General features: G+C 37.1%; 1 protein-coding gene across 20 annotated transcripts in view; it reads left to right on the top strand.

The window, feature by feature from the left end:
• Nucleotides 1-112: 112 nt before the first annotated feature.
• Nucleotides 113-16,030, top strand: part of LOC126717166 (sugar transporter ERD6-like 5) — a 124,279-nt gene continuing 108,361 nt past the window's right edge. Inside the window, exons 1-15 of one of the 20 annotated variants that reach the window (XR_007652450.1) lie at nt 377-1,114; nt 1,560-1,622; nt 2,302-2,391; nt 2,494-2,553; nt 2,841-2,906; nt 2,986-3,051; nt 3,128-3,203; nt 3,286-3,350; nt 3,792-3,884; nt 4,034-4,114; nt 4,203-4,287; nt 4,399-4,583; nt 4,658-4,717; nt 5,317-5,376; nt 5,691-6,201. Coding sequence is in view for 17 of the 20 variants with exons in the window: in XM_050418578.1 (XP_050274535.1) it covers nt 887-1,114; nt 1,560-1,622; nt 2,302-2,391; nt 2,494-2,553; nt 2,841-2,906; nt 2,986-3,051; nt 3,128-3,203; nt 3,286-3,350; nt 3,792-3,884; nt 4,034-4,114; nt 4,203-4,287; nt 4,399-4,487 (1,062 nt within the window). In the remaining 3 variants the exon portion in view is untranslated. Of the gene's footprint in view, nt 1,115-1,559; nt 1,623-2,301; nt 2,392-2,493; nt 2,554-2,840; nt 2,907-2,985; nt 3,052-3,127; nt 3,204-3,285; nt 3,351-3,791; nt 3,885-4,033; nt 4,115-4,202; nt 4,288-4,398; nt 4,584-4,657; nt 4,718-4,808; nt 4,863-5,316; nt 5,377-5,690; nt 6,202-16,030 lie in introns of those variants that run through there. The other 19 variants (XR_007652449.1, XM_050418578.1, XM_050418576.1 and 16 more) reach the window with 19 other exon arrangements.

The following is a 16,030-nucleotide window of genomic DNA, read 5'->3' as shown; positions in this document are numbered from 1 at the left end:
AATGTTCAAGCTTGGTTTGAACTTGATATGAGCCTACAAATAATGCTCAAGCTTGAGCTCAGCTTGGCTTGACTTGATTCATTATCATGCTTAGTCAAGCCTAAACTCAAGTTCAATATCATGCTTTTGAGTTTGAGATCGGACACAGAGTATATTATCAAGCCATTATCTAGCCTATTTGGTTTGGATAAGTGGTCTCAACTTATAATTAATTAAAATCTTAGAAGGATATGAGTAAACTTGTCAAGCTCATATCAATTTTATTACCAAACTCATAAATAAACCTAGACTTAACTTGTTTTGTTACTTTTATATCAAGCATTGGTGTTCACGAGCTTGTTCATGAACAATATTTTTTACTCGAGTTCGGCTTGTTTATTAAACAATCTTAAAACAAAAGTTTAAACTTGGTTTGTTTATAAATAAACAAATATGAATGAATTTTTTATCGAGTCGAATCTAAACTGCTTATGAACGATTTGGTTCATTTATAATTCTCCTGGGCATTTAATGGGCTTTCCAATTAGACTAGAGGTAAAAAAAATACAATAAAAAAAATCCTTCAAAAATTTTTTATTATTATTTTTTATTCAAGCACCTACACATAATGGAAATACTGGCACTTTATCTCAATCAGTAATAAAGAGGACAAGGACAAAGATAGAATCACATCCAAGAATAAAATTAAATAACTACCGACAAAAGTGTCCAATGATGAACTCCACATGGGTCCTAAACACTTCATCTCCACTCTCTCTAACTCAATATCTCTATCCGTCAAACTCAGAAACCGCCCTCTTCTTCTTGCCTTCATCTCTTTGTGTTTGAAACACAAATTGAAGTTTTAATTCATACTGTACATACCATTTCTTTGCCATCCAAAGATATGGGCAGAGAAAGCATTGAAGAAGGAGAGCTATCAACTCCTCTAGTTGCCAAAGAAGAACACCATCAACTATATGGCAGTGATGCTAGTAGTGGTGACCATGCTTGTGCCAACACTACTGGTTGTGATGATGGTGGTGAGAGTCAGAGTGGATCTTCCTCAGCCACAGGTGTGGTTGTGCTTAGCACTTTGGTTGCTATCTCTGGTTCCTATGTTTTTGGCACAGCTGTAAGTGAAATTTTACTTTAGCATAGAATGGTCCACACTCTCTTTAGTCCACATGGTCCTTGGTCTAGGGATATTGTCTGCAAAGATTTTGATGTGTTTATGATGAGTGCCAAATTTTGCAAATCTGTAGAGAACTCAAATTCTATTAAGAATTATTCATTTCTGAATCTTCACTACAGTTTGAAGAGTCACAATGTTTTCTATGCTACTAGGTCATGATAGAAAATATATTAGTTGAACGCCAAATTTTTGTAGGGATTTTACATAGAAATGCATCTAAATGATTGAGGTATAGATTTGTCAATGGCTTGCAGGGAGTGTTTTTATAACATTGGAGAGAATAACTGAATAAGACAATAAATGGGATGGGTATCTCTATGTGGGATGCCTAGACGTTTGATATGCTGACTACTGAACTGAAAATGGTGTATAATTGATTTTGTAGGTGGGATATTCATCACCTGCTCAGTCTGGAATCACGGATGACCTAGGTCTTACTGTGGTAGAGGTGGGTGTAAAACCATAAAGTGCATTTTTACTTTTGGCAAATGATATTATCACTTTAGAACACTTTTAAGCACTTGAACTATCTTTCTCTGGAAACATCTTCTGCTATGAATATAACATTTGTATTATTTTAACCATTTTTCCATTTCTATATTAATTTCATTTAAATTTTGTATAACTTTCAGTATTTATGCTTCTATTGTTTGGGATTATGGTGATTTATGACAACAAATCTTCATGTGAAGATACCACTATTTGAGCTCTACTGCATGGAAAAAGAAGAAAGGTTAAGTTTGGAAAATCATGTCCGCATGGCAATATCACTGACACGGTTCATCACCTAGCTTGTGTTTTTCTGATCTGAAAATTAGAATAAAGTTCAACTATGATTTGGAGAAATGTTAAATAAAATAAAAAGGCATACAACATTTAGGGTGAATGACATTTCAAAGTTTGAGTGCAGAGAATAATTTTAGTTGGCAGTAAGGACTATATGACTTGGAGATACTGATCTGATCTTCATAGAGAAGTCAATGTTTGAGGTTTCAAAATGAAGTGAAATGTTGTATCTTGTTGTTTTATGCAAAATCCATTTTGTTGCATTGCTTCGTAAACTATCTTTTGCTTGCCTTATACATTTTTGTATATGATTTTCTCAACATCTTTTGGTTATACTGCAGTACTCACTTTTTGGTTCGATATTGACAATTGGAGCAATGATAGGTGCAATAGTGAGTGGCCAAATAGCAGATTACATAGGTAGAAGAGGTGTAAGTACTTCACCCTGGAATCATTGCTGGTGGTATTATTAAGGTTCAAACTCCACAGCTTGCCAGTTTTTCAATTTGTTGGTTGGTTGTTTTGCAAGGCAGACAATGGGCTTTTCAGAGATATTCTGCCTGGCAGGGTGGCTAGCCATAGCATTCTCAAAGGTTTTAAATCCCATCTCTCTGTTTTTTGCGGTTCCAAACATCAATGTTAATGTTACATGCATGACAACCCCTACATTTTATATGAAAAGATGTTTACATAAGGATAATGGAAATCGTTGAGGCAGCATCACAATTTTGAAGTTGCTCTTACATAAAACTAAAGTTTAGATGATCTTACATGATCAGAAACAACTGTCACAAAATTGTTTCATGAATTAATTTGTCATAAGTATATATGTTATCTTAGCTTCACTTCATCATGTCAAATGTTTGGTGCTTGTTGAAAGGGTGCTTGGTGGCTTGACCTTGGGAGATTGTTGGTAGGTTGTGGGATGGGACTCTTTTCCTATGTGGTAAGTTGTTAGATTGCAATTTCAATGAATTATCTTTCATGTAAACAGCAAAATTAATTGTGTTCCTGATAGCAATCAGGTACCTATATATATAGCGGAAATAACACCTAAGAATCTTCGGGGAGGGTTTACAACTGTTCATCAAGTAAGGCAAAAGTCTCATGAATATGGAAACCGTGTAAGTCATTGCCCTGTTCACCTACTAACTGCCACTCCTACAGTTGATGATTTGTTGTGGGGTATCGTTAACATATCTAATTGGAGCTTTTGTGAACTGGCGAACTTTGGCTTTGATTGGTAAGCTTCCCTGCTCTTGTCCTGTATTCTTGACATTTGAAGGTAGTTTCATAAGAGGGCTTCTTTTTTTTGTTTAATTCAGGAACTATACCATGTCTAGTACAACTTCTTGGTCTGTTCTTCATTCCAGAATCTCCAAAATGGCTGGTGAGTTATTCAAAATTTTATTAGAAGATTTTTTTGGAAGGTGTTGGGAAGATAACACATTGGGAAGACTCCAATTGAGGAGTTAATATAACATATCGCGACACCACTTAACCCAAAAGCTTGAGGCAATGGGTTTAGGCTCAATTATGTTATATTTAATCACTCACTTTTGTCATTATTATCCAATGTGAGACTTCACTACTTTTAACTAAACAACTTACAACTAGCCACACCACTTACACGTAAATATTCTAACAAAAGGTGCTCTTTGAATAATGAATTTGAAAAAAAAAAAAAAGTGTTAAAGTTTTGCTAATCATTGCCTTTTCCATTATTCTTCTTTTTAGCCAAGTACATGTGATTTGACTAAGATGTCTAAATGCTATAAAGTGGCAAAGCAAATTCAAGCATTGACTAACATGCTCATATGATTTTTTTTAGGCAAAAATTGGTCGAAAGAAAGAGTGTGAAGCTGCTCTACAACACCTTAGGGGGCAGAATGCGGATATCACTCCAGAAGCTACTGAGATTAGAGTAAATTTTGGACTTCATATGTCAATAAGAATATAACTCTTTGTTTCCTCTTTAACTAGAAAAATTACATACTTAAACATAGTCTTGAATATTTTCCAACAATTTTGCTTAGAAACAAGTATTGACATGGTTTTTGAATCATTTTATAGGAGTACACAGAAACCCTTCAACGGCTTTCTGAAGCTAGAATTCTTGACTTATTTCAATGGAAATATGCTCATTCACTTATTGTAAGCTTTTGTATCATAATCTTTGTAGCACGTTTTTAAATTTTTTTAGACAGGTTTGATCCTTTTGGCTAGCATAAAAGTGGGTTAGGTTGGAGTTGGCTTGATGGTACTACAACAATTTGGAGGAGTCAATGGAATTGCATTTTATGCAAGTGCTATATTCATAACAGCTGGTAGAAAAAGGATTGTCTTTTTTCTTTCTCTTATTTTTTCCCCCTTATTTAATGCTACTTATAGTTAACAAGAAATGGAAGTTGAATAGAGGAATACTTTGTCAATAACAGGGTTTTCGGGTAGTATTGGGACCATAGCAATGGTCATTGTTCAAGTTCTTGACTCTCTTTGCCGAATTCCGACATTTGCTTCTGCTTAATGCTTTTTAAGTGATTTACATGATTTTGTACAAATTCCAATGACGACATTAGGGGTAATTTTGATGGATAAATCTGGAAGGTGGCCACTTCTATTGGTAAGAAGGTTAAGAAATCTCTACTGTGTAATGGAGTTGAATGAAAATAATTTTGAATCCCACTATATTCACAGGTTTCTGCAGCATGAACATGCTTAGGTTGCTTGCTTGTGGGATTGTCATTCCTCTTGCAGGTATTTTCTACAGAAAATCTATTTTTCTTGAAAACTAGTTTCATCGGTTTTGTTGAATATTTCTTAATAGAATAAAGATTCAATCATGCAGGATCTTCAAACAGGGACAAAGACAACACCAATTTTAGCACTTGTTGGTGTACTGGTATTGCAATTATCCCAAGGATAGGGTTTTTTTTTTTTTTTTTTTTTTTTTTTTTTTTCCTTATAAAACATCCAAAGAAAGAACAGCATGTGAAAAATGTTATTTTGCTTTTATCTCCAACTTTCTTCATTTTATTAAGTTTAAAAGCTCATAAAATGAATGTTGTTTAATACCATTACCATTGGTTGTATTTAACCAATTAGTAGCAATCTAGAAATAGTTTTTCTGCTTTGAAAGCATGAGCGTTTCAGAAGGTCTTGCATAAAGTTGTGGATTTTTATGATCTGATTTTGGTCATCTGTTACAACTCTCAATCTATATTCATGGTGCAATTGGCTTGAGGGTCACAATTCCAACATTGTACACCAGTTGATGTTAATTGTTGGTTTGAGCCAAATTCTTAGTGGTTTAAAGATTGGTTAAGTTGAATTTATCTGTTTGGTTCTGCAATCAGGTGTACACAGGATCTTTCTCACTAGGCATGGGAGGAATTCCTTGGGTTATAATGTCAAAGGTAGATTTTCCTTATCATACTTGAAACACCATCTTTTATTATCAAAATAATTGCCATGAAGGCCTATGGTTGGCTGAAATAGAGTTGATTCTGTCTCAGATATTTCCCATAAACATGAAGGGCTCAGCTGGAAGCCTTGTTACGTTGGTTAGCTAGTTAGGTTCTTGGGTTGTATCATATGCTTTTAACTTTCTAATGGATTGGAGCTCAACAGGTAATGCCAAGCTAGTCTTATCTCTCAATATTGTTGTAATATTGGATGCAAACTGCAATATGATCACTTTAGCTTTTAATTTATGTTTACCTTATGTCAGGAACATTCTTCACATTCTCAAGCATATGTGGCTTAACTGTTTTGTTCGTAGCAAAGTTGGTACCAAAGACCAAGGGGCGAACACTTGAAGAAATTCAAGCATCATTGAATCCATTTTCAGCAAAAAAATGAATTTTGCATGCCTGTATGACAGCACCAATCCGTGTTTGAATAAGCAAAATAATTTCTAAAACATCAACTCCATAAAATTGTGGCACTGAGTGCTAGACTAATTGGTGACTGGTTGTCACAATAAGCAAGGTTTTTTCCAAAAGTCAAGATATCTTTGCAGCTTAGATCATCCAAGAATTATTTTCTAGAACTGATGTGGTATTGATAACCATAGCTTGAAACTCTACATTGCACTTGGAGAGAAACTACCTATTCACCACCTAATTTAGGGAATGTGAAAGGTAAATCTTGAATTTTTAAACATTAGAGTTGGCTTGTGGAATCCTTCATTCCTGAAATCATATCCATGGAAATATAAAATTATCAAGTTTGGTTTGTTAGATTCATTCCTATCAAATTCGTGAGAATATAACATTTATGTTTCTAGTTAAATCATAATTTTGCATGAAGAATGTTATAGTTCAATTAACACCAGCTAGTGTTTCTAACAAAAATGTTCAGAGTTCAATGCATATTAAAAACATATATAACATGTAATCTAATAGTAGGTATTTTCAAATTTTTAATTTTATTAATGGTATAACATTGTTTAGATTTAAAATAGGTGTAAACTAGAATATAATGGACTAACTAATATTTTATACTTATTAGAGGTACTAGATATTAATTGCAACGTTTGACATGATTAAGTCATGCTAAAGATAACATTCAAGTTTGGAATCATCAATTTTTTAAAATGATTGAGTAGAATTTTATATTTTAAAATGATTGAGTAGAATTAGTGCAAAGATAAAGAAGTGAAAGTTACACAAGATAGCATTCAAGTTTGGAATAATCAATTTTTAAAAATGATCGAGTAGAATCAAAGCATAGATAAAGAAGTTCATTTCTTTAAAGTATTTTTGTCTTTATTCTTTTTCTTTTTTCAATCTTCTTTCATTTTCTCTTTTATGTCTATCTAATGTTTGTGTTTTTCTTTTTTTGACCTCAATGTTTATGTTTTTCAAAAACAAAGAAAATGGAAAAAGGAAACACACACAAAAAGGAAAACAATCTATTACACTTTTGAAGCAAAAGTGTTAAGTGTACTAGAACTCAAGTTACATATTTATTACACTTACTAATCTACTTATCTAAAAGAAATCAATTATACATTAATTAATATAAAAGATAACAAAAAAAAAAAAAATCAGTTAGTTAAGTCGTATGAATAAAGCTAGGGACACAGTATGTTCACAAGTGGTAAACTGTTAATAGTTGGTAAATAAATGATGTCTTTGATGGTTCAGATTAGAACCACTAACAAATTGTCATCTATATTTTAATATGGTTACACATATAATTAATAAAATATAATACAATATATGATGCTTCTTTTGGGTGTTGAATATATGACATAATTAGGATTGATCTATCATCATCAAATTACTATCTTATCGATGTGCATCTCAACTGGCACATCTTGATGTTTTCAAAGAATATATCTAAGGAACAAAAAGAAATATAATAAATGAATGAGAAATAAATTGATTGTATGGACATGTTTACAAAAAAATAAAGAGGAAATGTTAATATGAAGTCTAGATATAATAATAAAGGATAAGAGAAAATGAGAAAGATAAGTATAAACATCTAAACAAGTAAGCATCAAATTCCTTGCCCAATTTCTTCTCATGTTTTTTCTTTTGTATTGGAGAATGTTTTTATGTGCTAAAGGCATAATAAGCCTATATATAGAAGAAGTCATGGATGACCTCCACATGAACATACATTTGACAAAATTGATATTGAGACTAACTTGGAAGCTTTCCTTGGTGTATTTTGAAGTCAATATTGGATTATTCTTATAGTAAGTAATGATCGTTGTTGTAGGGTCACGTTTTTCAAGTCAGGCCCAAGATGCATGGAACCTTAGACCAGTGAGTCCGATACAATGAATTTGTAGAGAGTGGGCCAAAGAGCTAGGCCTTGGTGTATGGACGCCGATTATCATGGTGTTCTCCATGGATCGAGTTTACCAAAGAGAATTTGGTCCTCGACAAGATCCGAGGAGCTTTTTCTAGTGCCTCTAGTGTGTTAGGGGGTCTCCGCCCCACCTTCTGTCTCTCTTTACTCCCTTTTTATAGTAGTTTTCTTCCTCTGAATGGGGTCCCTAGGGTAGGTACTTGTCCCATCAGCTCTTCCCTCCAGTTGTTGGGAGTGGTTGTAAAGGCAGAAAAGTATAACTGTGTCAGGCTCAGGGCACTGAATACAATAATGACAACTTTTCCCATAGACGCTTCCGTTTTCCCCATTTTCTTTTTCTGCTTTAGTATTTTTCCTATTCCACGAGATGATTTGGAGTGTCACTACCAGTGGCAGGTTGTCTCCATTATCCTCGGCTACATCCATGCCGAGGAGGATTCTCCCCATGCCCGAGAAGGGGTTTTTTCCTTAGGCTGGGCCCTTGGCCCAATGCAGGCATTGACTTGGGCCTCCGGGTCTTTTACCCCCCCCCCCCCCCAACAATAGCCCCTCAAAATCCTGTTTTCCAGCTCCTCGGACGAAGAGGAGGGTTTTGGTGACGCCGGGCCTCAGTCACGGCCTACCAAGTCTTGTCCTTCATTAATGTCAAAGCCTTTTCGTTTGCCTGAGGCGCGTTCCTGGCTGTGAGACATTCTTTTAGTCTATCTAAGTCGCGTTCCTGTCGTTTCGGTACACGAGGTGCGCTTTAATTAGGGTCTCTTCACGAGGTGACATAAATCCAATGGCTGAAGGCTACTTTGGAAATTAAGCGAGATTTATCTTGCTTGTCATTCCTTCTTGGAGATTTAGACAAATTAATTGTCTCCAGGCTTGCCCCCTATATAAGACACATGGGGGGGAGATCGTTCCCCTTTATTCGTAGACCCTTGAGTTTTTAGGTTTCTAACTCTCCAAATGTTCCTAAAATCCCCACTATGAGTGTGATTGAGATTTAAGAAGTGAAATGGTCAAGGATAGGGTGAGGGTGAAGGAACCAACCCCCCTTCAAAAGCCCCGGGTGTCTCCGAGATTTAGAATGGCCCGGTCAAGGCAAGGGAGACAAAGGCTAAAGATATTTATTTCCCTCGATAGGACAAGAAAGGAGTCTCTTCCTTCAGCCAAAATCCGAAGCAGGTGGAGGTCGCATCAGATTTTTGGTGCGACAGCACTGGGACTTCCATCCAGTGCCGTGTGTTACGCATGTGAGGGCTTGGATTTCCCATCGCCGGTACCATCCATACTTGCTCGATTGCTGCTAGAGCAAGTATGGGGATTTGGTGTCCTTGCTTCTTCTGCTCTTCCACCGCCGGTGCCATCCATACTTGCTTGGTTGCTGCTGGGGCAAGATCGTGGATCGGGCGTCTCTGCCTCTTCTTCTCTTCCACCGCCGGTGCCATTCATACTTGCTCGATTGCTGCTGGAGCAAGATTAAGGATTTATCGTTCCTGTGTACTGCTTTTTTGTAGTTAGCTTCTGATATAGGCTTGTCTAAGCCTTTTTATGTACATTGTATTTCTTTTTTATCTAATAAAAAGATGATTTTACTTCATTTTGCGTATCTTTTCTTTCCTGCAATAATTATTTTGTGAGTGGATGTGCTGGTGTATTTTCTTTCAAATAATACTTAGAATCGATGCCGTTGATAGTAAAGAATTGTCACCCTGAACTTGTCGAAACTGACGGGCACAACAACTCCGACTTTAAGCAAGTTAATTACATAAGGCAAACTAAGAAAACAACCGTATGTTCTGTACTGCGAACAGGGTGACCGCCAGAGGATGTGTAACATAAAGTAAACTATTCGAGGGGGTCGCCAAGTACCAGGGTTCTTTTCCATGTTCTCGATGATACTCATAGCTTTAACTTGTTTTAGGTGTTTGGTCCGAGGACCAAGGCATGATTGGACCTAGCCTAAACACTTAGAAAGGTACCATTGCGCGTTAGTTTGTACAAAACCGAATGTCCGAGGACCACACAGGGTCTCCTTTTCGTCTAAAACTTGGGCCTTTCTTGAAGTAGCTAGTTTCCCACAGGTTGGAGTCCGAGGACCTTGCAAGACCTTGGTTCTGTCTAGCACTTAGGCTCCTAGAGTGACTAGTTTCCCTATGGGTTTGAGTCCGAGGACCATGCAAGACCTTAGTTCTGTCTAGCACTTAGGCTTCTGAAGTGACTAGTTTCCCCATAGGTTTGAGTCCGAGGACCATACAAGACCTTGGTTCTGTCTAGCACTTAGGCTCTTGGAGTGACTAGTTTCCCCATAGGTTTGAGTCCGAGGACCATGCAAGACCTTGGTTCTGTCTAGCACTTAGACTTCTGGAGTGACTAGTTTCCCCATAGGTTTGAGTCCGAGGACCATACAAGACCTTGGTTCTGTCTAGCACTTAGGCTCTTAGAGTGACTAGTTTTCCCATAGATTTGAGTCCAAGGACCATACAAGACCTTGGTTCTATCTAGCACTTAGGCTCTTCGAGTGACTAGTTTCCCCATAGGTTTGAGTCCGAAGACCATACAAGACCTTGATTATGTCTAACACTTAGGCTCTTGGAGTGACTAGTTTCCCCATAAGTTTGAGTCCGAGGACCATACAAGACCTTGGTTCTGTCTAGCACTTAGGCTCTTGGAGTGACTAGTTTCCCCATAGGTTTGAGTCCGAGGACCATACAAGACCTTGGTTCTGTCTGGCACTTAGACTTCTGGAGTGACTAGTTTCCCCATAGGTTTGAGTCCGAGGACCATACAAGACCTTGGTTTTGTCTAGCACTTAGGCTCTTGGAGTGACTAGTTTCCCCATAGGTTTGAGTCCAAGGAGCATACAAGACCTTAGTTCTGTCTAGCACTTAGGCTCTTGAAGTGACTAGTTTCCCCATAGGTTTGAGTCCGAGGACCATGCAAGACCTTGGTACTGTCTAGCACTTAGACTTCTGGAGTGACTAGTTTCCCCATAGGTTTAAGTCCAAGAACCATGCAAGACCTTGGTTCTGTCTAGCACTTAGACTTCTAGAGTGACTAGTTTCCCCATATGTTTGAGTCCGAGAACCATGCAAGACCTTGGTTCTGTCTAGCACTTAGACTTCTGGAGTGACTAATTTCCCCATTGGTTTAAGTCCGAGGACCATACAAGACTTGGTTCTGTCTAGCACTTAAGCTTCTGGAAAGTTGTCAACGCGTGTTAATTTCCTCAAAGCCGAAGGTCCGAGGACCCGACGCAGCTAAGGTTCTGTTTAACCGCTTCAAAAGATTCCCGTTTAGCCCTCGGCTTCCTTTTCTGAAGGGAATTCAGCGATCCGAACTACTAGGCCCGCGAGAGTTAGCCCCTTAACAAGTGCATGGGGGCACATATCTGACGTCAGAAGCCCCTTGAACTGCACTCCGTCTAGCAATCCTTCCCGCGTAACCAACACTTCGAAGTGTAGACTTAAGTGGAAGCTGAATCTCGACAATGATGGTGTGTTCTTGGAAATGATAGGGGGCTTTCGCGTAGCTCGCACCACCGCTAAAATGGTCCTCTCGAGGGACTCTTGCTGATAGGAGCCTGACCGTGATTAACCATAGCATTTGCACTCTTCCCACAGACGGCACCAATTGTAGGGTCACATTTTTCAGGCCAAGCCCAAGATGCATGGGACCTTAGACCAGTGAGGCCGGTACAATGAATTTGTAGAGAGTAGGCCAAAGAGCTAGGCCTTAGTGTATGAACGCCGGTTATCACAGTGTTCTCCATGGACCGAGTTTACCAGAGAGAATTTGGTCCTCGACATGATCCAATGAGCTTTTTCTAGTGCCTCTAGTGTGTTAGGGGGTCTCCGCCCCCCCCCCCCCCCCTTCTGTCTCTCTTTACTCCCTTTTTATAGTAGTTTTATTCCTCTTGAATGGGGTCCCTAGGGTAGGTACTTGTCCCATCAGCCATTTCCTCCAGTTGTTGGGAGTGGTTGTAAAGGCAGAAAAGTATGGCTGTGTCAAGCTCAGGGCACTGAATGCAATAATGGCAGCTTTTTCCTTAGACGCTTCTGTTTTCCCCGTTGTCTTTTTCTACTTTAGTACTTTTCCTGTTCCGCGGGACGATCTGGAGTGTCACTACCAGTGGCAGGTTGTCTCCATTATCCTCAGCTACATCCATGCCGAGGAGGATTCTCCCCATGGCCGAGGAGGGGTTTTTTCCTTGGGCCGGGCCCTTGGCCCAATGTAGACATTGACTTGGGACTCCGGGTCTTTTACCCCCCCACAGTTGTTTTTGCAAATTTATTTATATGCATGAGTGTTTTTCTATTACATTTCATAAATAATGTGCTGATTTGATTGCTTAAATTTTGTTGGATAGATTTTAAATAAAGTAAAATTTATGGCTTATTTAGTACTTGAATTAATATTTTATTTTTGTGAGATATATATTATTGCTAAATGGGTTTGGTTCATGCTACATTTGACCTTGCTTTCATAAAAATTACATCAATTAGTTAATTTTTTTTAATTACAATTTTCTTGAATTCACATTCTTATTAAATATCCATTATAGGTTAATCACATGCAAGAATTCACAACAATTAGTTTCGATCTACTGTTAAATCTATATGGTTATTTGTTTAATATATTTAATAATTCAAAAAACTGTAAGATCACTTTATAAATTAATGAGTTTCTAATGCCTAATTGCTTCGATATTCAGAAAGAATGATAGATCATAATAATATTTGGTAAACCTCATAATTCGGAAAGAAATTTATTCCAACTGTGAGTTAAGTATAAAATTTTGTAATATTAAAATTTTGTAATATTCCAAAAGTAACAATCTCTCCTCTCATATAAAATGTAGATCCTCACCAAGAATTTAATTAGTGTGATCACTGTTATGTAGGAGGAAGAAACATTAATCTTAGTGTAAAGAATTCGACATAAGGACCCTAATAAAATCTCATTCCTTTTGTAATGTAAATAATAACTTATACATAGAACATATTAAGTATTCATTTTATCTTTTATTAATAATCTTGAAATTTTTTTTCAAAATTCTTTTTAATACTCATTTTAAAGAACTTTTACCTATCTCAATATTTAAAACTTTTCAACATTGTCTTCCACACTTTACACTGGTTCAAAACTTTTAGATGGACCACCCACATTTTGAGGCCCAAATTCACCCTAATAAACGAGCTATAAACTCAAAACAGACAATGCTCTAGAATCTAGATCCTCACACCTCTAATCTCACAAGTTGACATTAGAAATTGGATTTCCAAATCAAATTTGTGCAAGCCCAACCAGCGAGAGCATTAGTGTCTAAGCTTAGTGGAGAAGTGCGAGATTGTCTATTTGGTATTGGTCTTTACTCTTTATACAAAACTTTACTGATTGTTCCATGTGAGTCTATGACTTGATGATAATTAGTCAAAAAACAAATGCTACCAAACTTCAATCAAGCATCTCATGTGCTTCTCTCTCTTTCTCGGTTTGTTTTGCACTGTCATTATTTTCTAACCAAATTTGATGTTGTCCAGACAATGGAGCTTCAACATTGGTGGCACTGGTAGCATCCATTGGTCTTTAATGAAGATGAAAGAAGTGGACGACCTTGTAATGGGTGCTCCGAACTAGTATTTGGTCCTAGCTACAGTTGTAAAGAATGTAGAGGGCAATACATTCATCATAAATCATGTGCAGAACTTCCCTTGGGTTGCACCATCCCTCACACCCAGATCATCCTCTTATTCTCTTCGGCATATATAAATATTATAGCAACAAAGAAGAATATAGCAGATTTAGCAAATGTGACGTCTGTGGAGAAAAGAGTTTTGAATACAGTTATTGTTGTTACCGTTGCAACTTCAACATTCACATAAGATGTTCTTCTTTTCCACTCACCATCGAAACTGAATTCCATGACCACCAATTGACCCGCATTTGGTATTTGAAAAAGTTCACTTGCGACTTCTGTGGCAAAGAAGGCAATCTACCCTATTTTTGTGTCCAATGCGATTGCATTATACATTCACGTTGTGCTGCTTGCCCACACATACTAAAAGCTTTCCGTCACAACCACCCTCTCCACCTCACTCCTTCTCTTGAAGTCCATCAATCCAACTCTCCAATTTGCCTACTCTATGTTTGAAAAGTGGAAACACACTGGCTTTACTATTGCTCAAGATGTGATTTTTCTACCCGCCTCTATTGTGCTATGCTCCCCTTTAACAGGGAGTACATAAATTTGCAGGAACTTAAAGAGGAGCAGTCCACCGATTCAAAAACTAAAGATCCAGAGCTCCATCAATCCTTTGACTCAGAAATCTACAAAGTCAAAAAAACCATTGTGGGGGAAGATGGAACTGAAATAGCCATAGAAATCAAACACTTCAATCTCCATTCTCTCTCCAAAAGAGATGGAACTGAAGCTTACTAAAGAGATTCTGAATAACACAAAATGCAACGGGTGCGTACAATCCATTCTCTCTCCATTTTACAGTTGTACCCAATGTAGCTTCTTTCTTCATAAATCTTATTCTAAATTACCCAAAATAAAACGGCACCCAATTGATAGACACCCTCTCACCCTCAATTATCTACAAGCTTCTTTTTTCTATAATGTCTGCCACCAGCGGTGCAATGGCTTAAAATACAACTGTTAGTTATGCAACTATAATTTCAATGTTCCATGTATTTTATTATCAGACACCCTTACTCATGCATGTCATGAGCATCGTCTTTACCTCTCCTTGAGAAATTATGAACAAAAGTGTAGTAGTTGTAATTCTAAAATGTTTGGAGTATTTCATTGTGCCACTTGTGAATTTGTTCTTGATCAAATGCTCTACACTACCACAAACCACATGGTACAACCAACATGAACATCCTTTCACTCTCTATTATACTCCTGAAGATGACTCCGGTGAATATTACTATGATATCTGTGAAGAAGAACGAGATCCTAAGCAATGGTTTTACTACTATAAGGATTGCAATTTTCCTGCTCATCGCGGCTGTATTCTTGGGAACACACCAAATGTCAAGTAACATATAACGGCCACTTGTGGGGAGATGCTACACATTAATTTGACTTTCAATGTGCCCAATGTAATTTCAACATTCACAATAATTGTTTATAGAAAGACCAATGTTGTTTTAATTTTTATTTGTATATTTTTCATTTGGGTTGGGCCTTTAGTTTTTTATTGTTGAATTTATTGCGTTATTATGGTTGTCTATTGGTGTAGTTTTGGGGAACTTTTTTAAGAAAAAAAGCTTATTAGGCTATTTATTAGTTTGTGGCTAATCTATGTGTAATTTGAGTTGATTGTGGGTGTAAATGTGTAATTTGAGTTGGTTGTTTTCATTGTCGATTGGAAAAGACGTTGCCACACAATACATTCACGGTTGGGGGTTGGATGGCTCCTATAATGTGACTTTGTTACCTTTGGATCTTATTATTATTATTACTTTTTGGCCATAATGATATTGGTTCCTTATAATAATTTAAAAAAAAAAAAAAAAACACTAAGTTTTGCCTGGAAGAACAAAATATAGAAATGAAATACAGTGGATTTATTAAATATAGCTAATATTTTGCCTTTCAAAAATTTAAGCATTTTCCATTTCTTAGATGCCATAAGTGGATATCATATTCAGGACAGGTTTCCATTTCTAATTTACTTGAGACGCTTGATCTTTGTAATTATTGTTAATAGTTTTTGGCATATCTCTTGTGTACTTCCTCTAGGGAATAACTACGAAATTCCCAACCCGTGAGAAACAAAAATAGAGAAAACACACGCCAAAGAAAAACAATCACACACACAAGACAATATTTACGTGGTTCGGCAATTTGCCTACGTCCATGGAGTTGCAGGGATTTCACAATTATCAGGGAAAAATACAAAGTGCGGCAGTACAGTTTTTCTCTCTCTCAAAAACTACAATGACAAAACCCTAATCACCAAAGCTGTGTTTTCTATATCATGTGCACAGAATTTACAATGGGCTACAAAACGGGCCAAAATATTTTCCCGGGAACTCCCAAAAGGCTTGTCCATGAACACTACAGCTTGGGCCTATCAACCCAAGACTTCGCCCTATGGACTAAGCCCTAAAAAATCTCCCATTAAAAACCATGCAACATTATTCGAGTTGAGTTGGGTCATCAACCGGATCAAACATAACTAGGCTCCACAAAAGCCCAACACTTCCCATGTACATGGGTTCCATACCCCTGATTTTTAA

This window comes from Quercus robur, chromosome 3 (assembly GCF_932294415.1).
Source record: "Quercus robur chromosome 3, dhQueRobu3.1, whole genome shotgun sequence".
Classification (NCBI taxonomy): Eukaryota; Viridiplantae; Streptophyta; class Magnoliopsida; order Fagales; family Fagaceae; genus Quercus; species Quercus robur.
The sequence above is the reverse complement of the archived record's forward strand: the minus strand, read 5'-3'. Positions and strand labels throughout refer to the sequence as shown.